The sequence below is a fragment of the Bos indicus x Bos taurus genome, chromosome 15 (assembly GCF_003369695.1).
Source record: "Bos indicus x Bos taurus breed Angus x Brahman F1 hybrid chromosome 15, Bos_hybrid_MaternalHap_v2.0, whole genome shotgun sequence".
In the NCBI taxonomy this organism is placed as follows: Eukaryota; Metazoa; Chordata; class Mammalia; order Artiodactyla; family Bovidae; genus Bos; species Bos indicus x Bos taurus.
The window spans coordinates 6,587,435-6,614,257 of NC_040090.1; the positions used below are offsets into that span (position 1 = coordinate 6,587,435).

The following is a 26,823-nucleotide window of genomic DNA, read 5'->3' on the forward strand; positions in this document are numbered from 1 at the left end:
CGAGGCCAGGCCCGTAGGACACGGACCCCCCAAGGGCACGGACCGGAAGCGGAAGTGTGCATCAGACGTTCTTCCGGGCGGACGCGGGGCCAGAAGCAGAGGTTCCAGATTCCGGGCTTCGGAATGAAAGGAGGGAAGGCAGGTGAGAAAGCAAAGCCCGCAGGTGGGGAGACCGTGAGGCGAATGCCGCCCTAGCTTGGTGTGACAGAGGCTGGAGAGAAGGCAAGGATCCTAAAGAACCAGTCGGATGAGAGGAGAAGAAGGGACGAGAGGTCTGGGTTCCACATTCCACACCCCTCCCCCGCTCCCTGAGCTAAGCTTTTGCTGAGGGCCGGCGGGCCAGGCTAGGGGGAGGGGAAGAGAAGAACGGTTTCCCTGGCGACCGTTTCCCGGGCGACTCCAGGTGGAGCGGGGACACTGCACGTGGCGATGGGCCGCCTCTGGCCCCTTGCCGGAGAAGGATCGAGCTCCGTCTCGCGTTCTGGACGAAGCCTTGGGGAGTCATTAGGGCGAGCAGGGAAGTGCCAGGGAGAGGCTCAGAAAAGAGCAGATGGGGAGCTGAGAGATGTCCCAGGCTGAATCTCATATTGTAAGGTCTGGATTCCCTGCGCCAGGGAAGAGGAGCCTGGCTGCAAGGACGTAGGGGTCTTCTTGTCGGGTTCTGCTGCCTGGAGCCTCCACACGTTTTACGTCCAGGGCTTATTTGGTGGACTTTTTAAAATGACAGGCTTCCTCCAGTCCCTTGCTCTCATATGTTGACCTGAATACCAAGCCTCTTGTTACATCATGGAAAAGGGGTTCTCTGTGTTTTCTCAGGGAAATACCTCGCGTAGGAAATCTTGATTTTATTAGGTATGTGATGTCACTGTGAGAGAATGAGCCCAGCTTTGGTTCAGGGGGATCATCAGAGTTGTCATTAGCAGGGCCAGGACTAAGGCTAATCTGGGTTGACGGTGCCCTCCTCCCTTTTCCCTTCTCTCTCCCTGAATTGGACAGTTAGATTCATAGACTGTGGCTTTCTTCAGTTACTCAAGGTGGTGTTGTTTTACAGACAGCTGGCAGAGAGAGAAGTTGGCTACCACCATGGAATCACCAGAGGAACCTGGAGCATCCATGGATGAGAACTACTTTGTGAACTACACTTTCAAAGATAGGTCACACTCAGGCCGTGTGGCCCAGGGCATCATGAAACTGTGTTTGGAGGAAGAGCTCTTTGCTGATGTCACCATCTCCGTGGAAGGGCGGGAGTTTCAGCTCCACCGATTGGTCCTCTCGGCTCAGAGCTGCTTCTTCCGGTCCATGTTCACTTCCAACCTGAAGGAGGCCCACAACCGGGTGATTGTACTGCAGGATGTCAGCGAGTCTGTCTTCCAGCTCCTGGTTGATTATATCTACCACGGGACCGTGAAACTCCGAGCGGAGGAGCTGCAGGAGATTTATGAGGTGTCAGACATGTATCAGCTGACGTCTCTCTTTGAGGAATGTTCTCGGTTTCTGGCCCGCACAGTGCAGGTGGGCAACTGCCTGCAGGTGATGTGGCTGGCAGATCGACACAGTGATCCTGAGCTCTACACCGCTGCCAAGCACTGTGCCAAGGCCCACCTGGCCCAGCTGCAGAGCACAGAGGAATTTCTTCACTTGCCCCACCATCTACTCACCGATATCATCTCGGGTAAGCAGAGGGAGAGGGAACGTCATGCCTAGCTGCATGGGTGTGTGACGTCCGCTGAAAGTTCTCCTTTAGGACAAGGGTACCCTCAGACTCCTGGTGCTAGTTTACATTATTATTCTTGATAAGAGTTTACTTAGATATCTTCTGAGAGAGAGCTTGAGTTGACATTTAGTAGTTAATGTCAGAGACAGGCCCTTCCAGAGGAAGAGCTTAGGAAACCAAAGCAGCGTTCCACATTATATGCAAATATCGAATTAAAAAAAAAGCTGCACTTAGCCACGAAAGGTAGTGAGGAGCTACCTGCATTTATATTCTAACCTTTCTTGTGCATCAGTGTTCTCTTCTATACTTGGCACGTGTTTGTGGGACTGGTTACCTGAGTAAACTGACAGTGAGTCAAGATAGTTAGGGGCTTCCCAGGTGGCACAGTGGTTAAAAAAAAAAAAAAATCCACCTACCAATGCAGGAGACGCAAGAGACGTGGATTTGATCCCTGAGCTGGGAATATCCCCTGGAGTAGGAAATGGCAACCCACTCCAGTATTCTTGCCTGGAAAATCCCGTGGACAGAGGAGCCTGGCGGACTACAGTCCATAGGGTTGCAAAGAGTCAGACACCTAAATAAGAAGCTTCTCAAGTGACTGGCCAACTTTTAGGAAACAGTGCTAACCCTGCAAGTGAGGTATAACTGTACTTCAAGTGTGAGCTTTGTAGCCTAGTAGATTGCTTCCATGGCAAATAGGAGAATATCAAGTCATCCATTTTGATTAAGGAAAAAAACAGGGTAATTTTAGGTTAATTTTTCATACACACACATACATATATATACATGGTGGTAGTCTAACAAAGAGATTCACATTTTTGAAGCCACTGACTCTAAATTTCCCTTGTTGATCCTCAGACTGCCATTGACCATACCTTTCCTCTGACTCTTGCAGATGGAGTTCCATGTTCCCAGAACCCAACAGAGGCAATAGAAGCCTGGATCAATTTTAATAAAGAAGAAAGAGAGGCTTTTTCAGAGTCACTCAGGACTAGCTTGAAGGTAAGGCAGATTTCTTTAGGATTGGGACACCATACTATCCATGCATTCCAGCCATCTATCAGCTTGGCCTCTTTGATGGCTGGCAAGTAAGTCTCTGGCTTAAAGCTGATAAGAGCTGGGGTGGAGGATATGTATATGAGCCTAGAAGCCAGCAGCCTCTGGGCTCCAAAGCTCCTTGAGAGAACTACTTTCATCATTGCATTAATGACCAAAGCACCAACTCGTCATAGTTACAAAGAAAGCTGGGAGGATGAGTGTAACAGGTTTTCTCTCCCAACATAAGGTGTCTGAAAGACAGTGGTCAGAGGAGAGTCAGGGTGACACACGGTAGCTAGAAGGGGTGGGTCAGAGCAGGATCCAGGGTGTGGCCCAGGACGCAAGGGTGTGCGTCTCAGCTGCGCCTTTAGCCTCGAGCTGATAGACACCATTTATAACTTTAATTTCGCCAATAGGAAATTGGGGAGAATGTACACATTTACCTGATCGGGAAAGAGTCCTCTCGTACCCACTCGTTGGCTGTGTCCTTACACTGTGCGGAAGATGACTCCATCAGTGTAAGTGGCCAAAACAGCCTGTGCCACCAGATCACAGCAGCCTGCAAGCATGGCGGAGACTTGTACGTGGTGGGAGGGTCCATCCCGCGGCGCATGTGGAAGTGCAACAACGCCACCGTGGACTGGGAGTGGTGTGCACCTTTGCCCCGAGACCGACTCCAGCACACCCTGGTGTCTGTGCCAGGGAAGGACGCCATATATTCCCTGGGTGGCAAGACGCTGCAGGACACCCTCTCCAACGCAGTCATCTATTATCGGGTGGGTGATAATGTCTGGACTGAGACCACCCAGCTGGAGGTGGCTGTGTCAGGGGCCGCTGGTGCCAACCTCAACGGGATCATCTACTTACTGGGGGGGGAGGAGAATGACCTGGACTTCTTTACCAAACCGTCCCGACTCATCCAGTGCTTCGACACAGAGACAGACAAGTGCCACGTGAAGCCCTACGTGCTGCCCTTCGCGGGCCGCATGCACGCGGCTGTGCATAAGGACCTGGTGTTCATCGTGGCCGAGGGGGACTCCCTGGTGTGCTACAACCCCCTGCTAGACAGCTTCACCCGGCTTTGCCTTCCCGAGGCCTGGAGCTCTGCCCCGTCGCTCTGGAAGATCGCCAGCTGTAACGGGAGCATCTATGTTTTCCGGGACCCGTATAAAAAAGGGGATGCCAACACCTACAAGCTTGACCCTGCCACTTCAGCTGTAACTGTCACCAGAGGCATTAAGGTGCTGCTGACCAATTTGCAGTTCGTGTTGGCCTAAGGCTGTTGAGGGCAGGAGCGGCTGGCGTTTGCCCTCCCTCCTTCCAGCACCTCCCCATCCAAACTCAAAAGTCCCCCGAGGCCCCCCAACTGGGGTATTATGTTACTTTCTGATACATGTTAGAAAAGCAGCGCCACAGCCCTTCCCTGAACTCCTAAAAGAGAGTTCTGTCTGGGGCTTTTTAGACTGCTGCTGCTCACCGGCTGCTAGAACTGAGAGTAGGCCAGCCTGTTCGCCACCCCCTTGTAATCTTGAGCCTCACTCACTACAGATGGCTTAGAGCCAGCCTCTTCTCCACCCCTAGGCACAGCCTCCCCTCTCTACCTATCAATGTTAAATAGAAGCACCCCTGATCCTGGGACAGAAGGAAAGATGCCCAGTCTCCGTTTTGTTTTTTTTTTTTTGTAGCCTGCAAAGTGGCTCGTTGGTCATTTTCCCACAAAGAATTAGGTGTTAGAGTTCTCCTTCAGGTGTTGCTTGGAAAAAATGGACTAAACCGAAGGTGTCCTTCACCAGCAAGAGTCTACCCTAGAATTCAGGATGTGCCGTCCATTGTTTTTCATCTCTCCGTCAGAATATGTACACTTTGGTTTTATTTTTGGCTTATTCCAAGGAGTAAGCCAGAAAGAAGTAGAAAGGATTATTTCTGGTTAATAGCAGAAACTTTTTTCAAACTCAAATATATAAGGTCACTACTCTTTTAAAAGCTCTAAGATAAATCAAGAGCTAGGAACTGTTCACACAAATAAAAGTTTTTGAAGGGATATGTGTGTGTTTTGAATTCTCAAGGGGTGACTTCCTGAGGGGAACTGACTACATCCCCACACACTTCTAAGTCGCAACACTGACCGAATCCCGCGCTTCCTTTGCTACACACAGGACTGCGCCAACCCGAGGACAGCCACGGAAGGCCAGTGGGTTAGCGTTCCGACGGTGGGAAAGAGCCGGGGCTGCATATTTCTCTGCCCTTCTCCTAGTGTTAAACGTCTTTGAGTTACGGGGCTAAGTATTAGGCACAACATCAGGTGCACGACAGGCTTCTTTGATCTTATAAACCCTCAGCCTGGTCCCATTTCCCCATGCCCCGTGAACAGAAGCCACACGAAATCTAGCCACACAACAGCGTTATTTCAGGAAAATGAAACAAGACAAAGGGAGCAAAATTAACCCCCACTTAGCACATTTCCTTATGTCAAGTCTGGGCTTAAGCCCCCTTGGTCCTGTTAAGCACTTTCATTCTGTAGGAAGCAGTGCTGTGTTGCATTCTTCCTGATCCACCTGTGTCATGTCAGGGGTGTGTGATGAATCTCCGTCTTGGCCGCCCCTGCAGTGGTCACCTTGTGGAACTCTTTGAGAACTTCTAGCTGGCCAGGTCTGATGTAGATGTGGGACCGGATCTTGGTGATGGCTCTTATGGCCTCCTCTGGAGTCCAGTGGTACACCTGAAGTGCAGGGTTGGGAAGTCAGACAAAGGAAGGAGCAGGTGTTAAGGGGTCCTTGACCTGATAACCGGTGCTCAAGGGCTCTCAGTATTTCTTTAAAAACAGAAACAGAAACCATGAGCCACATATTACAAGTGGGAGAACACTTTAGCCCCTCAGCCAGCCAGTCCCACAATTCTGTGCAGCAGGCTGGTGGGTTGAGGAGACACAAGTCAGTCTTTCTACCTAATTCTTGTTCTGCCAAACCCTGGAAAATTAGGAGGTTGAACACATGAAGCTGAGGTCCTAAATTCACGCGGGCCTAGGCCTACTAAATACCCTCTCTGAGCTAGGCTGTTGGTTACAAGAGTTTCCTGGAAAGAGTACACAATTGATGTCATAACTTGTCACTGTGGCTAGAAGAGTACTTTTAAAATTTTTCGAGGAGGGCTATCTTCATGTCCTCAAGATACTTATTTGTTCAGAACGCAACAGAACCAAGAAAGTAGATTTTTAGTCTGCTGGTTCAATTCTCACTTGGCCCAAAATATCTCCTGACAGCCAGTTTCCAGCAAAACAGACTCCTAATGACCAAAGCTTTAGTATTGTTAAATCATATATTCACCAGGCCACAGTACCACAAGGCCAGGCCGTTAAATCATATATTCACCAGGCCACAGTACCACAAGGCCAGGCCGTTAAATCATATATTCACCAGGCCACAGTAACACAAGGCCAGGCCGTTAAATCATATATTCACCAGGCCACAGTAACACAAGGCCAGGCCGTTTATCTTTACATTTCCTTTTACCTTAAACTATCTAAATTAGTCAGGGCTCTTCAGGGGCCTCACAGGTAAGAAAAATGAGCTGGGGTGTGTAACAGGAAATGATGGACTAGAGAGTGCTGGCTTCTAAATGTTTTTAAAAGCATCTCCGCTGTCAATCATCAAACTGATAGGCAAAATTCTGCTGGAGCCACTGTTTCTAGAAACTAATAACCAGGACTGTGCTCTGAAATACTTAACAAGATGTGAGTCCTCTAGAGCCATGATCAGCACTGTTCTCTACAGCACTGTATTTCCTGACGGACCGTTTATAACAAATGTTTCTAGCCTTTCGCTTGTATTAACATCCTTTGCAATTCCATTCTTTGCCTGCTCCAGGTCAGTGTTTGACATAGTTCTTATTTGAGTTTTGTAACACATTTAGTTTGAGAAATTGAGCATTGGAGAGGGTCACCCACTTTTGCCTAAGGTCACACAGGTGGCAAGTTGCAGCCTGTCTGCAAATTTCAGATGTTTTCCACCTCCCAATGGCCTAAGATTGGGAACGCGACTCCTTCCAGCAAGGTCCGCCAGTAGATTGGAGAGCTGCTGTACAGGGGACCAGTCCATTCCCTGGTGGCCCAGTGGTAAAGAATCCACCTTCCAATGTAGGCAATGTGGATGCGCTCCCAGTTGGGGAACTAAGATCCCACATGCTGCAGGGCAGCTAAGCCCACCCTGCAACAAGAGAAGCTCATGAACTACAATGTAGACCCAGCACAGCCAAAATAAAGAGAGACTTCCTTGGGGGTACAGTGGTTTAGAATCCACCTGACAATGCTGGGGACATGGGTTTGATCCCTAGTTCGGGAAGATTCCACGTGATGCAGAGCAACTAAGCCCAAGAGCCACAGCTATCGAGCCTGCGCTCTAGAGCCCGGGAGCTACAACTACCGAAGCCCCTGGACCCTAGTGCCTGTGCCTGCGGACTAAGTCGCTTCAGTCGTGTCCGACTCTTTGCGACCCCATGGACTGTAGCCTGCCACGCTCCTCTGACCATGGGATTCTCCAGGCAAGAATACTGGAGTGGGTTGCCATGCCCTTCTCCACGGGATCTTCCCGACCCAGGGATCGAACCCAGGTCTCTTAATGTCTCCTGCACTGGCAGGTGGGTTCTTTACCACTAGTGCCACCTGTGAAACCCAAGTACAGTGTACAGCGTCCAGTGCCTGTACTCGGCAATAAAAAAGAAGCCGCCACAGTGAGAAACGTGCACCTCGATGGAAGAGTAGCCCCCGCTCACAGCAACTGGAGAAAGCCTGCAGTCGGCAGTGAGGGCCCAGTGCAACCAAAAGATAAAAATTTAAAAATAATAAAATAAAAATCAGATTGCTTTTAGAAACAATGGGGGAGAAGAGGGCACCTACCTGAATGAGATACGCGGCCACCATAGTGGCGCTCCTGGAGCGCCCGGCCTTACAGTGCACATAGACAGAGTGGCCTAGCGACTGGTGCCTGATGGTAAACTGGACTCCCTTCTGGAGGTTAGCCAGGGTTGGGACCCCAGTCATGTCTACCGTGCTGAGCCGCAACTGCTCCACTCCTGCTTTCTCCCACTCCTGGGGCCAGGTCCGCCAGCACAGAAAAGAAAATGAAAAACGCCTGATGTGAGTGGCAGGAAGAGGGAGTCCCGTGAGGCAGCAAAGCAACAAGGAAGGTTCACGGTGTATGGTAATATACGCGGTACACTGTTGGCCTAAAAAGAAACTTCTTTCAGAAATGTCTTTAAGATGACTGACTTACATGGTCTTTCATCAAACAACAGCAATGCTTCTGAGTTAGAATTATGTCCAAGATTTACAGCGTTCTTAGTATTCGAATCTTTAGCGACAAAACACAGACTGTATAAACTTCATCGGCGAAAGCGGCGTGAACAGGTTTTTTGCATGGCCTTGGTGCTTGTGCAGTGATCCAGCTGCAGGGTTCGACTACTACATTTTGCAAGGCCTTCTATTTCTCTGCCCGTAAGTATTCTCTTTTTTACCACTTTTTTGGAGAGGGGTACGTGGTAGAAAATAAGAGTTATTTTAAAATTAAAATAACGTACCTACTTTTGTTTTTGCTTAGAAGGAAGAAAAGAATCAACAGAAGAAATAAGGCCTCTGGCAAACTGGGTAACTTTTTTATTTTTTGCCTTAAGACTTGAGGTAGACTTTTTGTTATTAATCTCTTTAGCAAATCAGACACATGACTCTGAATGAAGGTCAACATATTATACAGCTAACGAAATTAACCAAAAACAGCTAAATCTGGCAGTGTGTGTTTACACATCAATTACATCAAACACTTGGGGAGCCTGCTACATCAGATCAGATCAGATCAGATCAGATAGTCACGTTCTTAGGCCGTGATTTAAAGTTCCTGAGTCAGAAGCTCTTAGGGGTTGTACCTAGGAATGTGCTGTCTTAACAGACAGCCGGATAATGCTTCCCTGGGGCTCAGAGGGTAATGAATCTGCTGCAATACAGGAGTCAGTCAGTTCAGTTCAGTCGCTCAGTCGTGTCTCTTTGTGACCCCATGGACTGCAGAACACCAGGCTTCCCTGTCCATCACCAACTCCCGGAGCTTGCTCAAACTTATGTCCATCTAGTCAGTGATGCCATCCAACCATCTCATCCTCTGTCATCCCCTCCTCCTCTTGCCTTTAGTCTTTCCCAGCATCAGGTCTTTTCCAATGAGTCAGTTCTTCGCATCAGGTGGCAATGCAGGAGACCCGGGTTCAATCCCCCGTCAGGAAAATCCCCTGAAGGAAACAGCAAACAACTCCAGTCTTCTTGCCTGGAGAATTCCATGGACAGAGGAGCCCGGTGGGCTATAGTCCACGAGATTGCAAAGAGTTGGGCATGACTGAGTGACTAACACCACTACCACTAGATAATGCTTAGCCATATTAAAACATCAGAACCATTGCCTTGGAGATTTATTTTCTCTAGGCTAGTGAGAGAAGATAGCAGATCTTGATGCCTCACACCCAGAGACCAAGCACTTTCTGTGGCTTGCTCCACAGGACCGACCACACTGAGGCTAATAACACATTTTGGCTACTAACTTCTGAGATTCTGTGGCAAAGTTCTGTGGGAAATCCAAGGAATTGCTATCTGTTCTTTAAAAATGTATGCCATCACTGATCAATAGATTTTAAATGTGAGTCACAATTATTTTTTTAGATTTCAAAAAAGATCTATGGTTTGAAATAACTGCGTGTTCATTAGGCTCTATCAGTACCGTAAACAGGGAAGATAATTGTGCAGTGCTAATAGAAGTCAAACACTAGAAAGACAGGGCAACACCTAATAACCATCATGAAGAGTTCCACTAAAAAACCACTCACATCTAATGAAAACTAGGTTTTAGGCTTGAACTTCATTTATGACCATGCTTTGGAGTTCCACTATCATCTCTAACATATAAATGAAATTCCCTCGAATAAAAACCAAATGAATTCTATGCAGTTTTTACAAAGAGTTTTATGATACAGTTATCAGAGATTGGGGGTAGCTTTCCTTTTTACAGTTTATAGGGCCTTCGTCTTGAATATCTAACAGTGACGGATCCATACTTAGTGCTCATTAAGTGTTGAACGAATGAAAGCAAGGCAGAGAAAAGTTGCCTTTCAGGACTTCCCTCGTGGTCCAATGGTTAGGACTCTGCTCTTCCAGCTGCAGGGGTCGCAGGTTTGATCCCTGATTGGGGAACTAATATCCCACAGGCCGCAAGGCGTAGCCAAAAAAGAAACGTTGCCTTTCAAGTTTGGTTACTGATGTGAGTTACCAAACCGAGAATATACGTGTGCAGAAAGGAGTAATCAAAGTTGGGCAACTCTACTGTGAAATACCTTTCACATCAATTTCTAATTCACAAATTAGATTCTACCCCCATTCAGCCGCAAGACCAGCTCCTCAGAGGCAAAAAAAAAAAAAAAAGCCTGGGACGCCCGTGTCTGGGGCAAGGTCACCTACAGCACAGCCTCCCCCCAACCTCCTCCGGGCTCGCCCAGACCCCGGAGTGGTAGAGGGGTGGCGGGCGGGGCGCCGGGCCCCGGAGCCTCACCTTGGAGGAGTTGCACAGGAACCTCGTCTCATACTCCTCGTTCATGGTGATCACCCCGCGCACGTTCTCGTCCTGGACCAGCTGCCGAGGCAAAGAGGGGGCTCAGAAAGGGGCCGGCGGCCGAGGCCCGGGCGGCGCTCGCCGGGCTCGCAGGCCCTGCCGCGGCCCGGCCCGGCCCGGCTCACCCGGCGCGTCATGCTCCGCAGCGGCAGCGCGCCCAGCAGCACGGTGGAATCGATGCGGTGGTACCAGTCGCGGTGCGCCCGGCCGGGCATCTTCCCGCGGAACACAGTGTAGAGCAGCGTCGGGTAGTAGAGCACCCGGGCCAGACCGGCCTCCAGCAACGTGCCGGCCGCCATCCCTGCCCAGCCGGCGCGGCGCAGCGGCGACCCGCCCACCGCCGGGCAGGAAGCGGGCGACCGCGGGCCGGGCCAGGGGGGCGGCGAGGCGGCCGCGGCCCCCAGTGAGGACGACCCGGCCGGCGCGGGCCTCTCGAGCGTCGCGACCTCGGGCCCGGCCCCCGGGGAGTCGCCGGGACCGCCGGGGGCCCCCGGGACCCACACCATGGCTCGGGAGGAGGGGCCGCCGGCCTCCAGGGGGAGGGACCCGGGCTTCCCGGGCGGGAAAGGGGGCCCCGGGCCGAGGGAGGGCCCGTCCCGTGGACCCGAGGTTGTGAGTCTACCGCGTGTGGGGAACTGTGACCCCGGCCTGTGGCTAGTGAGCCCCCGCCTCCCGAGGGAGGGGCTGTGACTCCAGCGGGGGGTGGGGGGCCCTGACCCCTGCGGGTGGAACTGTGACCCCGGCCAGTGAGCCTGGGGCACCTTCGCCAACCACCGGCCAGACCGAGGGGACGGTGACCCCACCGAAGGGCGGGACAGGACCGGGAAGAGGCTCTCTGCCAGGGAGTCCAGAGCTCAGAGCCGAAGGGATAGTAAGGAGAGGGGCCTGATCAAATAGGGGACCTGGGTTCGTCCGGCCCTTCCCACCACATCCCCACATCTGCCTGAAGTCCTGGCTCCCGCCTCCTAACTAAACTGCAGTAAGTATGTGTGTGTGTGTGTATATGTACATAGTGAAAAATAGATATCAGTTGAGTTCAGTCGCTCAGTCGTGTTCGACTCTTTGCGACCCCATGGACTGCAGGCCGCCAGGCCTCCCTGTCCATCCCCAACTCCCGGAATTTACTCAAACTCATGTCCATTGAGTCGGTGATGCCATCCAACCATCTCATCCTCTGTCGTCCCCTTCTCCTCCCGCCTTCAATCATTCCCAGCATCAGGGTCTTTTCAAATGAAAAATAGATATAAGTGATATCTGCTCTATTTATGAAAATATATTAATATTAAAAATATTATCGTAGGTACTTTTCTGGCGATCTAGTGGTTAAGACTCTGTGCTCCCAGGGCAAGGAGCGCCAGTTCCATCCCTGTCAGGGAAATAAGATCCCACAGCCTTGCATAGGCTAGACCAAAAATTAAATAAATAGAGGTTTAAAAAAATATATATTATGATAAACATAAAACCTACAACCTACAAGTAAGCAAGAGGAATAGTTGTCACACTGATTATTTATAGTTAAATAGCACTCTGAAAAGTACATCTTGTGCTTTTTTTCCTCGCTCAGTCGTGTCCCACTCTTTGTGACCTGTGGACTGTAGCCCACCAGGCTTCTCCGTCCATGGCATTCTCCAGGCAAGAATACTGGAGTGGGTCGGCATTTCCTTCTCCACATCTTGTGCTTTTTAAAACAGCTTATCTCCTACTACAAATGACACATATGAATAACAACTGGAACATACAGGAAAGCAGAATTTAATCACCCGTAATCCTACCACCTCAAACACATTTTTTTCTTCCAACTTTCTTTTCATGTGTTATCATTAAATTTTTTATAAGTTTTATTGAGATATAATTCACATACCATACAATTTATGCATTTAAAGTGTACAGTTCAATGGCTTTTAGTATATTTGCAGTTGTACAACCATCACCACAATCAATTGTAGAATACTTTCATCATCTCCCAAAGAAACCCTATGCCCATTAGAATCTTCACTCCGTGTTTTCCCTCAACACACCAGGCCTTGGTACTCATTCGTTTACTTTCTGTTTCTGTATACACGTTTTTCTATCCAAGCACGGAATTTTGGAGTCATATAATAGTGCTATGTGATTTACGTACACCATTTAAAAAATCAGCGGTGTCATTTTGGTGAAACTTTGTGTCACTGTGTTTGTTCGTTCGTTCGTTTGTTTTGGCTGCTGCCATGGGGTGTGTGGGGTCTTATTTCCTTGACCAGAGATGGAGCCCACGCCTCACTGCAGTGGAAGCCCAGAGTCAAGCACTGAGCCACCAGGGAAGTCCGCATAAGCACTTTCAATATTACTACATTATTTTTATCATTTATAACGAACCTAATTACTATACCATAATGTGATCATTCTATTCTTAGATATTCAGAATAATTCCACATTTGTATTATAAAACATTTTCAACATGAAATTTTTTTCTACTTTTTTTTATATTTAGAATTACTATATTAGGATAGGTTCCTAAAAGTGGAATTACTGTGTCAAAAGATAGTTTACAAGTTTTGCTCTATATAAAGTATATAACCTGAAAAGTTTCATCCTTACCCCCAAACCCACTCTTCAGAAATACAGATTTTTACATGCATATCTTTTTCTAACATTTTGTGATGAACCTTTTCATAATAAAAAATTAAATAGATTCAACAGGGAAAATTCATATAATCACTATCCAAACTCAACAATTAGCATTTTATTGTTTGTTTTATCACATTCATCCACTAATCCTTTTTGCTACATTGAGACTATATATATTTTATAAAAATTGACTCATCCTATACCTATTGTTCTATTTCCCGCTTTTTACACTCAACATTATTTGTAAGTATTATGTCAATAGAGATAGATGTACATTTTCTTCATTCTTTTCAGATGTACATCATATTCCAATATATGGATTCCCATTCAATTAAAAAATATTTATTGAGTGTCCTATATATTCCAAACAATATTCCAATACTTAGGATATGTCAGTGGACAATATCAGTGAAGATTTCTGTTCTCTCTTGCCTTTCCTGTATGAACTATATTTTGGGGTAACCAAATACCTCCAGTTGGTGAGGGAAAGTTATTTACAGCAGACTTCCTGTAAATGCATATGGAAGGAATAATGAAATTAGAAACTCAGGACTGTGCATTTTAGCCAATAAATGTGGAAGGAAAGACAGGATTAGAAAGACAGCATTTTGCAATTTCTAGTGAAATAATTGATACTGTCAATGGTCACCAATGTATAAAAGCATGAGATAAGGTGATGATACGAAACTTTACCATGGACGGATCAGGCTGATTTACCTGAACCACAGATACATCTCTGCATTGCTGAAATCAGGACAACCTACCTGAACATCACATTTCCAGATGTAATGCAGTGTGATGCTCACACCACCAACCTCAAAAAAGTCAAGCCTGACTTTTACCAGGCCTCTAGGGCTAAAGTTCATTTATAGGAGATGTAGGTGATAAGGCCTTCCCAGGTTGCACAGTGGTGAAGAATCCGCCCACAATGCAGGAGACCCAAAAGACGCTCCTTTGATCCCAGGATCAGAAAGATCCCTTCGACTCCAGTGTTCTTGCCTGGAAAATTCCATGGACAGAGGAGCCTGGAGGGCCATAGTCCATGGGATCACAAAGAGTCAGACATGACTGAGAGCGCACGCGCGCGCGCGCGCACACACGCACACACACACACACACACACACACACACAGGTGATAGAAAAGTGAAAGTGAAAGTTGCTCAGTCCTGTCTGACTCTGACGCCATGGTCTCTACAGTCCATGGACTTCTCCAGGCCAGAATACTGGACTAAGTAGCCTTTCCCTTCTCCAGCGGAATCTTCCCAACTCAGGGATCTAACCCAGGTCTCCCGAATTGCAGGCAGATTCTTTACCAGCTGAGCCACAAGTGAAGCACTGGAGTGGGTAGCCTATCCCTTCTCCAGCAGATCTTCCCTACCCAGGAATCGAACCAGGGTCTCCTGCATTGCAGGCAGATTCTTGACCAACTGAGCTATCAGGGAAGCCCTAGGTGGTAGAAGGGTAAGTGATGTAATCATAGGGGAGCAACAGACAAATCCAGAATTTGGGACACTTGGCAGGAACAGCTGATGCAGTTTCTTCAACAAGTCAAAAACTTGAAAAAAAGGGGGAGAGGGGAGTATAACGGATTCACTTTGCTGTATACCTGAAAATAATATGTTTGTAAATCAACTATACTCCAATGAAAATTAAAAAAAAAAAAAGAATGAGAGAGCAGCTACCTCAGATTAGGAGTCCTAGAGGCAAGACAACCAGAAGTAAACACTTAAGCCATTTAGATCCTAATTCAAATGAATCAGCTATTAAAAGTCATTTTTCGAAATGACGAGACAATTGATTATGGACTGAAATAATACCAAAGAAATGACTGCTAACTTGTTAATGTCATCATGGCATTGTTACAATGTAAGAAAATGGTCTCTAAATATATTGACTACATGCTTACGGAAGTGAGTAGAAATAGATGACATGTGTGGGACTTGCCTCAAAAGACTGCACCAAGGAAAAAAGACGGATTAGACAAATATGGCAAAATATGAACCATTGTTGAGTCAGAGTAACATTCTTTACAATTTTATTAGTTTATGTTTATTTTGGGCTGTTCTGGGTCTTCTCTGCTGCCCGGGCTTTTCTCTGGTTGTGGTCGGTGGGGGTTACTCTCCAGCTGTGGTGTGCAGGCTTCTCCTGTTGCAGAGCATGGGCTCTAGGGGCTTCAGCAGCTGCGGCTGCCTAGCTCTAGAGCACACTCTCAGTGGTTGTGACACACGGGCCTACTTGCTTCTAGGCACGTGGGATCCTTCCGGACCAGGGATCGAACACATGTCTCCTGCATCAGCAGGCGGATTCTTTACCACTGAGCCGCCAGGGAAGCCCCAGAATGATGTTCTTTGGGGGTTCATGATGCCCTCCTGCCTAATTTTTTAAAAAGTATTTTCAAACTAAAAATTTTAAATAGGGTTTTTAGCACATCAATGTGGCTTAATGAAAATGATAGGTACAGCAGATAATCTTGTATGACTTTTTCATTAAAGATTCAACTGCATTGTTGTGTGTAGGTGCTATTCATTAAATTTTCCTGCTCTCTAATAATCCATTATATGATTATACCATCATTTACCTCCCCATTCTCCTGTGATGGAAATTTAGATTGGTTTCCATTTTTATTAATGAAGAATGTATCAGTAAGTAGTTTCACCTTTTACGTAGTCAAATATTTTTTTTGTTGTTATTCTCTCCACCCTGGATTTGCTTTTTATTTTCTGATTATAATAGTAATACATGCTTATTATAAAAAATGCAAGCACTTCAAAATTACATAGTATAAAAAGTAAATGTCTGTTGCAATCTCAGCTCCAGAGAAAACCACTCTTATATGCATATCCCCCAGTGATTGTTTTTTTTTCCTTTTTAGGAACTGTCCACCAAAATTCTTTTTTTTTTTTTGGCTGAGCGATGTAGCATTTGAGATCTCACCTGGCTAGGGATTAACCCATGCCCACTACATTGGGAACCCAGACTCTTAACCACTGTACCTCCAGGGAAGTCCCCAAAATACTTTATTCACTTTTTTTTACAATGTCTGAGCAGTCATATGCCCAATGTCCCTTAGAATGGGAAGTGATATAGGACTCAGTTCTATCTCCAATGGGATGTGAGCACCAGTAATGTACGCAAGGACGAGGACCAGCGGATCTGGTCCATAAATCCTCCACAAACCTCTCCCATACCCTCTCTCTCTTCTTGTGAGATGAAATAGCAATGGTGATGGCTAGAATCACCATGCCAGGAACCAGTTACAGGTGGCAGAGTCCTCATTAATCTGGGTCACTAAGAACTACTTAGAGTAGAAACCACCTATCTTCATCCTCCCACTAACTGGGAATATCTGCTCTCATCTGTTAAGGGAGAGAGAAATAAATTTCTAATTTGTTTCAGCTATTTATTTTAGGTCTAATTGTTGCAACAGCTTAACCCATCCTAATGTATGTGCATTGCTGCTGCTGCTAAGTCACTTCAGCCGTGCCCATCTCTGTGCGACCCCATAGACGGAAGCCCACCAGGCTGCCCTGTCCCTGGGACTATCCAGGCAAGAACGCATTACTCGGTTGCAATGTGAAGTCCAAAGTCCAACTTTTTTTTTCTTTTTACTATACCAAATATACATACTATAAAATACGCCATTTAAACCATTTTTAAGTGTACAGTTCATTAAGTATTTTCACATTGTTGTTAAGCCATCACCACCATCCATTTCCAGAACTTTTCTCATCTTCCCAAACTGAAACTCCATACCCATTGAACAAACTCGCCATGTCTCCCTCCCCTCAGCTCTTGGTAAACACCGCTGTAGCTTCTGTCTCTATGTATGACCCTGAGTACTCTAGGTACCTCATATAAGTAGAATCATATAGCATTTGTCCTTTTGTGACAGGCTTATTTCCCTCAAGTTTCATCTATGCTGCAGCAGGTGTCAAAATTTCCTTCCTTTTCAATGCTGAATAGTACTCATACATATATATACACATACATATATATACATATATATAGGCTTCCCAGGTGGCACTTGTGGTAAAGAGCCTGCCTGCCAATGCAGGAGACTTAAGAAATACAGGTTCGGGTTTGATCCCTGGGTCGGGAAGTTCCCCTGGAGGAGGGCACAGCAACCCACTCCAGTATTCTTGCCCGGAGAATCCCATGGACAGAGAAGCCTGGTCACATTTTGTTTATCCATTCATCCCTTGGGTTGTGAATCCCAGCCCTTAATTAGCTTGGGCAAAAAGCTATATTGAAATTTTCTTTTTCTTTTTCAATATTTATGGCTGTGGTGGTGGAGAAGACTCTTGAGAGTCCCTTGGACTGCAAGGAGGTCCAACCATTCCATCCCAAAGGAAATCAGTCCTGAATATTCATTGGAAGGACTGATTCTGAAGCTGAAACACCAATACTTTGGCCACCTGATGCGAAGAACTGACTCATTGGAAAAGACCCTGATGCTGGGAAAGATTGAAGGCAGGAGGAGAAGCGGACGACAGAAGATGAGATGGGTGGATGGCATCAGTGACTCAGTGGACATGAGTTTGAGTAAGCTCTGGAAGTTGGCAATGGCAAAGAGTCGGACATGATTGAGCGACTGAACTGAACCGATGGGTCCTCATTGCAGTGCACAAGCCGTCTCCAGTTGAAGCAAGTGGGGCTATTCTCTCCTTGCGGTGCTCAGGCTTCTCATTGCAGTGCTTTCTCTTGCTGCTCACAGGCTCTAGAACTCTGGCTCAGTAGTGGAAGCCTGGACTTACTTGTCCCGAGGCATGTGGGATCTTCCTGGATCAAGGACTGAATCTGTTTTCCCTGCAGGGGAATTCTTTACCACTGAGCCACCAGGGAAGCCTGAGAGACTATTTTTAATTGTAATAACTACTGTTAAATTTTCTTCTAACATCACTATATCTGTATACATTGAGTACCTGTTGTATGTTTTTTCACAATTTTAACAACCTTCTAAATTTAATTATTTAATTTAGAGGACTTCCCTGGCAGTCCAGTGGTCAAGACTCTGAGTTTCTATGGCAGGGGATTTGGGTTTGGTCCTTGTTTGGAAACTTAAGATTCCTACATGCCCTGCGGTGTGGCCAAGAAGTTTTCTAAAAAAATTACTTAGTTTCCCATTCTGACAGTAAAAAAAAGTACACACTGTTTTAATGAGAATCCCTTAATTATTCACGAGTTAAGTTTGAACATCTTACCTTTGTCACTATTCTATGCTTCCTATGCACTGCATGTTTCTTTCTTTTGCAGGTCTGGCTAAAGGGTTGTTTGTTGTTACTCTCCCTGGCCACAGAACCTGTACAGATTCTAAGTGTATGGCTTGATAAATTTTACATATCTACACACCCATGTAAACTCCACCCAGAATAAGACATAAAACATTCCAATACTCCAGAAAACTCCCTGGAGCTCCCTCCAATCAATAGCCAATGCTCTTTCCCTAGCAAAGATAATCTCTATTCTGACTTTTTTTCGCCCATATTCAAATTTCAGTTGAATAAACTCATACAACATATGCTCTTTTCTTATGACTTGTTTTGCTCCATTTTATGTCTGTGCAGTTCATCCATATTGTTATATACAGTTGTAGTTTGTTCCTTTTCATTGCTATATAAATAGCCTGTTGTAAGTATATTCCATAATTTATTTATCTATCATTTCCAGTTTGGGCTATTATTAATAAAGGTACTACAAACCATTTTTTGGGGGGGGTGGGAATAAGTATTCACTTGTACTGGGAATAAAACTGCCCATGTCATGGGGTACAAGGTCATTTAACTCCTTGAGTTTCAGATCAGATCAGTTGCTCAGTCCTGTCCGACTCTTTGTGACCCCATGAATCGCTGCACGCCAGGCCTCCCTGTCCATCACCAACTCCCAGAGTTCACTCAGACTCACGTCCATCGAGTCAGTGATGCCATCCAGCCATCTCATCCTCTGTCGTCCCCTTCTCCTCCTGCCCCCAATCCCTCCCAGCATCAGAGTCTTTTCCAACGAGTCAACTCTTCGCATGAGGTGGCCAAAGTACTGGAGTTTCAGCTTTAGCATCATTCCTTCCAAAGAAATCCCAGGGCTGATCTCCTTCAGAATGGACTGGTTGGATCTCCTTGCAGTCCAAGGGACTCTCAGGAGTCTTCTCCAACACCACAGTTCAAAAGCATCAATTCTTCGGTGCTCATCCTTCTTCACAGTCCAACTCTCACATCCATACATGACGACAGGAAAAACCATAGCCTTGACTAGACAAACCTTTGTTCCTTGAGTTTAGTGAAAGTGAAAGTCGCTCAGTCCTGTCCGACTCTTTGCGACCCCATGGACCATACAGTCCATGGAATTCTCCAGGCCAGAATACTGGATTGGGTAGCCTCTCCCTTCTCCAGGGGATCTTCCCAACCCAGGGATCAAACCCAGGTCTCCTGCATCTACATCACAGGCCGATTGTTTGCCACTGAGCCACCTGGGAAGCCCATATATTTGACAAGAAACTTGTATTCAAAATATGTAAAGAACGCCTCCAAACCAAAACAAGAAAAAAAAAAAGAGAGAAAAGAGAGAAAAAAGATTGAATAGGCGATTCACACACACACAAATATCCAAATGGTCAATAAGAATTATGTATGTAAAGTAGCCATTAGGGGAAAAAAAAATTAAACCACAATAAAATATCACTCCACTTCCACCAGAATGACTAAAATTAAAGGACTTGAAAGGGGCTTCCCTGGTAGCAGAGTGGTTGAAAAATCCACATGCCAATGGAGGGGACGCTGGTTTGATCCCTGGTCTGGGAAGATTCCACATGCCTCCGGGCAACTGATATGGAGTGCTGGTGAGCCCAAGCTGCACAAGAAGAGAAGCCACTGCAATGAGTAGCCCTCCCTCGAGGAAACTAGAGAAAGCCCATTCGCCAACAAGAAAGACCCAGGACAATAAAAAAAATAAATAAATCTTAATTAAAAAAAAAACACAGAAAAAATATTTATTAAAATATTTAACCAAGCCTCCTATTCCTCACTTGTATGATCATCCTTTTTTTAAAAAAATTTATTTTTGGCTTCAAGTCAGTAGTTGGAACACTTAGGCTCAGTAGGTTCAGCTCACAGGCTTAACTGCTCCAAGGCATGTGGGATCTTCCCGGGATCGAACCCATGTTCCCTGCATTGGCAGGTGGTTCTTAATAACTTCCCTGATAGCTCAGATGGTAAAGTGTCTGTCTATAATGAGGGAGGCCCGGGTTCAGTCCCTGGGTTGAGAAGATCCCCTGGAGAAGGAAATGGCACCCCACTCCAGTATTCTTGCCTGGAAAATCCCATGGACAGAGGAGCCTGGTAGGCTACAGTCCATGGGGTCACAAAGAGTCAGACACAACTGAGCGACTTCACTTTCACTTTCTTAATAATTAGACCGCCAGAGAAGCCCTCTTTCTGGGTTTTATCTCTTTCTCTCAACAAGCATGCTGTTTAACAAAAATGGGATCTTACTGTACCTATTAATTTGTCACCTGTTTTATTTATTTGTTTGATTGTGTTGGATCTTAGTTGTGGAACCCAAGATTTCGTTGCATCCTGCCAGAATTTTCATTGCCGTGAATGGACTCCCTAGTCGTGGCATCGCTAGTTGTGATACACACTCAGGCTTAGTTGCTCCGCAGCAGGTGGGATTCCTAGTTCCCTGACTAGGGATTGAACCCAAGTCCCCTGCATTGCAAGGCAGGTTCTTAACCACTGGACTACCAGGGAAGTCCTATCACCTGTTTCATTCACTATGTGTCATGAACATTTGCTCACAATTATTTGAAAAAGCATATATATATATATAATATTCTAGGCTATGGATATATCATACTTTATCACTCTGTTTTTGTGTCAAATTTTATGCAATTCCAACAATGTTATGATCCATCTCTGCTCTTATCCTGATTATTTTCTCAAGAAATGCTCCTATAAAGATATGTAAACCTTCAGATTCCTCCAGACTATCTGAATTTTACTCCCACCAGCACGTGGAAAAAGGCTTGCTTCCCCGAACCCTCATTAACATTTTTAAAAACAAATCTTCATCCATTTGGAAGGCAAAAAATTAAATGGCAATTTTCATCCTTGTTTACCTCACAGCAGGCTTTTTTTTGCATTTGGACTACTGAGTGTTTTTGTATTCATTGTGAAGCCCTTTGAAGCTGAATCTGTAGTCCTCATGTAACTGTTCTGCCGCCCAACTCTGGGCTTAGTGGTAATTAGATTCAAGAGTGGCACTAGCGTCCGGCAAGGACTGGCCGTACGTCCGGAGGCAGATAGAAGGGGAAAGTTTCTGGTTGCCCGTCCAGAACTATCTATCCAGCTGGACACTTTGAGAACCAGAGAGAGAAGAGGTTAGCAGGACAGGTGTGGCCGCCGCTCCCATTTAGCTCAGGATAGGGTGCAGGGCTGACTGAGGGGAAACTGGGTCTTGTTCTGATGGGCGGGGCCATGCTCAGTAAATCCTCAATCCAATTTTCTGTTGAGGGGTGGAGCTGTGTTCCCTCCCTGCTATTTTCCTGGAGCCAAACTATGGTGGAGCAGCGCCACCTCAGACACCACCAGAGATGCTCAGAGAGCTCAAACAAACCCTATGCACACAGAGGCTGGCACAGAACTGTGTTTGAGCATCTCCTGTGGAGGTGCGGGCTGGCGGTGGTCTGCCGCAGGGACAGGGGCTTTGGGTGCAGCACACTTGTGTATGGGAAAAAGCCCTCTTAGAGGAGGTCGCCATTAACCCCACCATAGAGCTGCCAGAACTTACACAGGACTGGGAAATAGACTCTTGGAGGGCACAACAGAACCTTGTGCACCAGGACCCAGGAGAAAGAGCAGCGACGCCACAGGAGACTGACCCGGACTTGCCTGTGGGTGTCCGGGAGTCTCTGGCGGTGGCCTGCTGCAGGGTTGGGGGCACTGAGTGTAGCAGTGCATGCATAGGATCTTTTGAAGGAGGTCGCCATTATCTTCTTTACCTCCACCATAGTTTGGTGAAAGTGAAGTCGCTCAGTTGTGTCCGACCCTTAGCGACCCCATGGACTACAGCCCACCAGGCCCTCCATCCATGGGATTTTCCAGGCAGGAGTACTGGAGTGGGGTGCCATTGCCTTCTCCGTTAACAGCGGCTAGGCATATTATATTTACTTGGAGCTGGTATACTTGGTGACAGCCTTAGTGCCCTCGGACATGCTTAGCCAGCTCCCGGCTCCAGATAAATAGCAGAGAGGGAACACCACAGCTACACCCATCAACAGAAAATTGGATTAAAGATTTACTGAGCATGGCCCCGCCCATCAGAATAAGATCCAGTTTCTCCCTCAGTCAGTCTTTCCCATCAGGAAGCTTCCATAAGCCTCTTATCCTCTTCCATCAGAAGGCAGACAGACTGAAAACCACAGTCACAGAAAACTAACCAATCTAATCACATGGACCACAGCCTTGTCTAACTCAATGAAACTATGAGCCATGCCCTGTGGGGCCACCCATGGTGGAGAGTTCTGACAAAATGTGGTCCACTGGAGAAGGGAATGGCAAACCACTTCAGTACTCTCGCCTTGAGAAACCCATGAATAGTGTGAAAAGGCAAGAAGATAGGACCCTGAAAGAGGAACTCCCCAGGTCGGTGGGTGCCCAGTATGCTGCTGGAGATCAGTGGAGAAATAACTCCAGAAAGAATGAAGGGATGGAGCCAAAGCAAAAACAATACCCAGCTATGGATGTGACTGGTGATAGAAGCAAGGTCCGATGCTTTAAAGAGCAACATTGCATAGGAACCTGTAGTGTTAGGTCCATGAATTGAGGCAAATTGGAAATGGTCAAACAGGAGATGGCAAGAGTCAACATCGACATTCTAGGAATCAGCGAACTAAAATGGACTGGAATGGGTGAATTTAACTCAGATGACGATTATATCTACTACTGTGGGCAGGAATCCCTTAGAAGAAATGGAGTAGCCATCATAGTCAACAAGAGTTCAAAATGCAGTACTTGGATGCAATCTCAAAAACGACAGAATGATCTCTGTTTGTTTCCAACGCAAACCATTCAATATCACGGTAATCCAAGTCTATGCCCTGACCAGTAATGCTGAAGAAACTGAAGTTGAAGACCTACAAGACCTTCTAGAATTAACACCCAAAAAAGATGTCCTTTTCATTATAGGGCACTGGAATGAAAAAGTAGGAAGTCAAGAAACACCTGGAGTAACAGGCAAATTTGGCCTTGGAGTACAGAATGAAGCAGGACAAAGGCTAATAGAGTTTTGCCAAGAGAACACACTGGCCATAGCAAACACCCGTTTCCAACAACACAAGAGAGGACTCTACACATGGACATCACCAGATGGCCAACACCAAAATCAGATTGATTATATTCTTTGCAGCTAAAGATGGAGAAGCTCTATACAGTCAGCAAAACAAGACTGGGAGCTGACTGTGGCTCAGATCATGAACTCCTTATTGCAAAATTCAGACTTAAATTGAAGAAAGTAGGGAAAACCACTAGACCATTCAGGTATGACCTAAATCAAATCCCTTATGATTATACAGTGTAAGTGAGAAATAGATTTAAGGGACTAGATCTGATAGACAGAGTGCCTGATGAACTATGGGCAGAGGTTCATGACATTGTATAGGAGACAGGGAGCAAGACCATCTCCATGGAAAAGAAATGCAAAAAAGCAAAATGGCTGTCTGAGGAGGCCTTACAAATAGCTGTGAAAAGAAGAGAAGTGAAAGGCAAAGGAGAAAAGGAAAGATATACCCATTTGAATGCAGAGTTCCAAAGAATAGCAAGGAGAGATAAGAAAGCCTTCCTTAGTAATTAGTGCAAAGAAATAGAGGAAAACAATAGAATGGGAAAGACTAGAGATCTCTTGAAGAAAATTAGAGATATCAAGGGAATATTTCATGCAATGATGGGTTCAATAAAGGACAGAAATGGTATGGACCAAACAGAAGCAGAAGATATTAAGAAGAAGTGGCAAGAATACACAGAAGAGCTGTACAAAAATGATCTTCACGACCCAGATAATCACGATGGTGTGATCACTGACCTAGAGCCAGACATCCTGGAATGTGATCAAGTGGGCTTTAGGAAGCATCACTACAAACAAAGCTAGTGGAGGTGATGGAATTCCAGTTGAGCTATTTCAAATCCTAAAAGATGATGCTGTGAAAGTGCTGCACTCAATATGTCAGCAAATTTGGAAAACTCAGCAGTGGCCACAGGACTGGAAAAGGTCAGTTTTCATTCCAATCCCAAAGAAAGGCAATGCCAAAGAATGCTCAAACTACCACACAGTTGCACTCATCTCACACGCCAGTAAAGTAATGCTCAAAATTCTCCAAGCCAGGCTTCAATAATACATGAACCATGAGCTTCCAGATGTTCAAGCTGGTTTTAGAAAAGGCAGAGGAACCAGAGATCAAATTGCCAACATCCATTGGATCATCGAAAAAGCGAGAGAGTTCCAGACAAACATCTATTTTTGCTTTATTGACTATGCCAAAGCCTTTGACTGTGTGGATCACAATAAACTGTGGAAAATTCTGAAAGAGATGGGAATACCAGACCATCTGACGTGCCTCCTGAGAAATCTGTATGCAGGTCAGGAAGCAACAGTTAGAACTGGACATGGAACAACAGACTGGTTCCAAATAGGAAAAGGAATACATCAAGGCTGCATATTGTCACCCTGCCTATTTAACTTATATGCAGAGTACATCATGAGAAACGCTGGGCTGGAAGAAGCACAAGCTGGAATCAAGATTGCCGGGAGAAATATCAATAACCTCAGATATGCAGATGACACCACCCTTATGGCAGAAAGTGAAGAACTAAAGAGCCTCTTGATGAAAGTGAAAGAGGAGAGTGAAAAAGTAGGCTTAAAGCTCAACATTCAGAAAACAAAGATCATGGCATCCGGTCCCATCACTTCATGGCAAATAGATGGAGAAACAGTGGAAACAGTGGCAGATTTTATTTTGGGGGGCTCCAAAATCACTGCAGATGGTGATTGCAGCCATGAAATTAAAAGACGCTTACTCCTTGGAAGAAAAGTTATGCCCAACCTAGACAGCATATTAAAAAGCAGAGACATTACTTTGCCAACAAAGGTCCGTCTAGTTAAGATTATGGTTTTTCCAGTAATCATGTATGGATGTGACAGTTGGAATATAAAGAAAGCTGATCACTGAAGAATTGATGCTTTTGAAGTGTGGTTTTGGAGAAGACTCTTGAGAGTCCCCTGGACTGCAAGGAGCTCCAACCAGTCCATCCAAAAGGAGATCAGTCCTGAGTGTTCATTGGAAGGACTGATATTGAAGCTGAAATTCCAATACTTTGGCCACCTGATGCAAAGAGCTGACTCATTTGAATAGACCCTGATGGTGGGAAAGATTGAAGGCGGGAGGAGAAGGGGACGACAGAGGATGAGATGGTTGGATGGCGTCACCAACTCAATGGACATTCAGTTCAGTTCAGTTCAGTCGCCTAGTCGTGTCCGACTCTTTGCGACCCCATGAATCACAGCACACCAGGCCTCCCTGTCCATCACCAACTCATAGAGTTTACCCAAACTCATGTCCATTGAGTCGGTGATGCCATCCAGCCATCTCATCCTCTGTCCTCCCTTTCTCCTCCTGCCCTCCTTCTTTGCCAGCATTAAGTTTGGGCAAACTCTGGGAGTTGGTGATGGACAGGAAGGCCTGGCGTGCTTCAGTCCATGGAGGGAGAAGGCAATGGCACCCCACTCCAGTACTCTTGCCTGGAAAATCCCATGGACGGAGGAGCCTGGTAGGCTGCAGTTCATGGGATCGTGAAGAGTCGGACATGACTGAGACTTCACTTTCTCTTTTCACTTTCATGCATTGGAGAAGGAAATGGCAACCCACTCCAGTGTTCTTGCCTGGAGAATCCCAGGGACAGCGGAGCCTGGTGGGCTGCCGTCTATGGGGTCGCACAGAGTTGGACACTACTGAAATGACTTAGCAGCATATGACTGACTGAAGAACAACAATATATGACAACCTTCTATAAGCTGTAATGGTCTATAAATGGAAGATGTTTTCAGTAAATTACACACAAAACTATTAACAAGAACAAGATCATATATCAACATTATTTGTTGTTCACTAAGTCCTGTCCGACTCTTTGCAACCCCATGGACTGCAGCACGCCAGGCTTCCCTGTCCCTCACTCTCTCCCTGAGTTTGCTCAAACTCACGTCTGTTGAGTTGGTGATGCCACCCAACCATCTCATCCTCTGTTATGCTTTCTCCTGCCTTCAGTCTTTCCCAGCATCAGTCTTTTCCAATAAGTCAGCTCTTCGCATCCGGTGGCCAAAGTACTGGAGTTTCGGCTTCAGCATCGGTCCTTTCAATGACTATTCAGGGATCGACTGGTTTGAATATCAGCATTATAAATGTATATAAAATGATAAACTACACAACTAGGAAATCTGATAGTGTACAATTTAAGGGTTAATTGTTTAGATCTATATGGTACTAGAAACACTGTGACTATTTTTTTTCCTTCCTAAGAGAGGAAAGAGGTGCTTCCAACACATGGGAAAACCCTTGAGGCCTCTGCTTGGGAGTCCACTTATTTTTTTTGTGGTAAGGTAGGGTATAATCAGTATTTGTGGGTAGAAGAGTTATTGCTCTGAGAAGCCAGATGTTACAGAGAAATCATTTGCAAACCCATGAGTTATTTGCATGTTGTTGGGGCCAAAAGGTCTCAGAACTAAGTTTTCTTTCTTTCTCTGCATTTTACTGTCCCACAAGATGTAGAACTTGTGGGAATAAATGACGTTGAC

General features: G+C 46.1%; 3 protein-coding genes across 5 annotated transcripts in view; 2 read left to right on the forward strand and 1 right to left on the reverse strand.

Moving 5' to 3' along the window:
* Window positions 1-35: 35 nt before the first annotated feature.
* Window positions 36-4,793, forward strand: KBTBD4 (kelch repeat and BTB domain containing 4). 3 transcript variants are annotated; one of them, XM_027562364.1, is made up of 4 exons: window positions 36-142; window positions 1,052-1,672; window positions 2,610-2,716; window positions 3,169-4,793. In XM_027562364.1, the coding sequence occupies exons 1-4, from the start codon at window positions 124-126 to the stop codon at window positions 4,027-4,029; spliced, it is 1,608 nt and encodes a 535-aa protein (XP_027418165.1). In that variant the 5' UTR covers window positions 36-123; the 3' UTR covers window positions 4,030-4,793. The 3 variants fall into 3 exon arrangements, with proteins under 3 accessions (XP_027418165.1, XP_027418166.1, XP_027418167.1); XM_027562365.1 differs by having other exon boundaries at window positions 104-272; XM_027562366.1 differs by lacking the exon at window positions 36-142 and adding an exon at window positions 429-852.
* Window positions 4,794-5,136: 343 nt separating this feature from the next.
* On the reverse strand, window positions 5,137-11,124 carry PTPMT1 (protein tyrosine phosphatase, mitochondrial 1). The gene is made up of 4 exons (XM_027562386.1): window positions 10,512-11,124; window positions 10,327-10,407; window positions 7,644-7,835; window positions 5,137-5,471 (listed from the first exon to the last, which is right to left on the reverse strand). The coding sequence occupies exons 1-4, from the start codon at window positions 10,890-10,892 to the stop codon at window positions 5,313-5,315; spliced, it is 813 nt and encodes a 270-aa protein (XP_027418187.1). The 5' UTR covers window positions 10,893-11,124; the 3' UTR covers window positions 5,137-5,312.
* Window positions 11,114-26,823, forward strand: part of CELF1 (CUGBP Elav-like family member 1) — an 81,644-nt gene continuing 65,934 nt past the window's right edge. Inside the window, exon 1 of the mRNA XM_027562381.1 lies at window positions 11,114-11,365. The gene's annotated coding sequence lies outside the window, so the exon portion shown is untranslated. The remainder of the gene's footprint in view (window positions 11,366-26,823) is intronic.

Coding starts and splice junctions, on each gene's coding strand:
- KBTBD4 (XM_027562365.1), top strand. CDS start 248: ATGAGAGGAGAAGAAGGGACGAGAG. Junction 273..1,051: donor AGGAGAAGAAGGGACGAGAG/GTCTGGGTTCCA, acceptor GTTGTTTTACAG/ACAGCTGGCAGAGAGAGAAG. Junction 1,673..2,609: donor ACTCACCGATATCATCTCGG/GTAAGCAGAGGG, acceptor TGACTCTTGCAG/ATGGAGTTCCATGTTCCCAG.
- PTPMT1 (XM_027562386.1), bottom strand. CDS start 10,892: ATGGTGTGGGTCCCGGGGGCCCCCGGCGGTCCCGGCGACTCCCCGGGG. Junction 7,836..10,326: donor TCCTGTGCAACTCCTCCAAG/GTGAGGCTCCGG, acceptor ACCTGGCCCCAG/GAGTGGGAGAAAGCAGGAGT. Junction 5,472..7,643: donor TGGCCGCGTATCTCATTCAG/GTAGGTGCCCTC, acceptor CCTGCACTTCAG/GTGTACCACTGGACTCCAGA.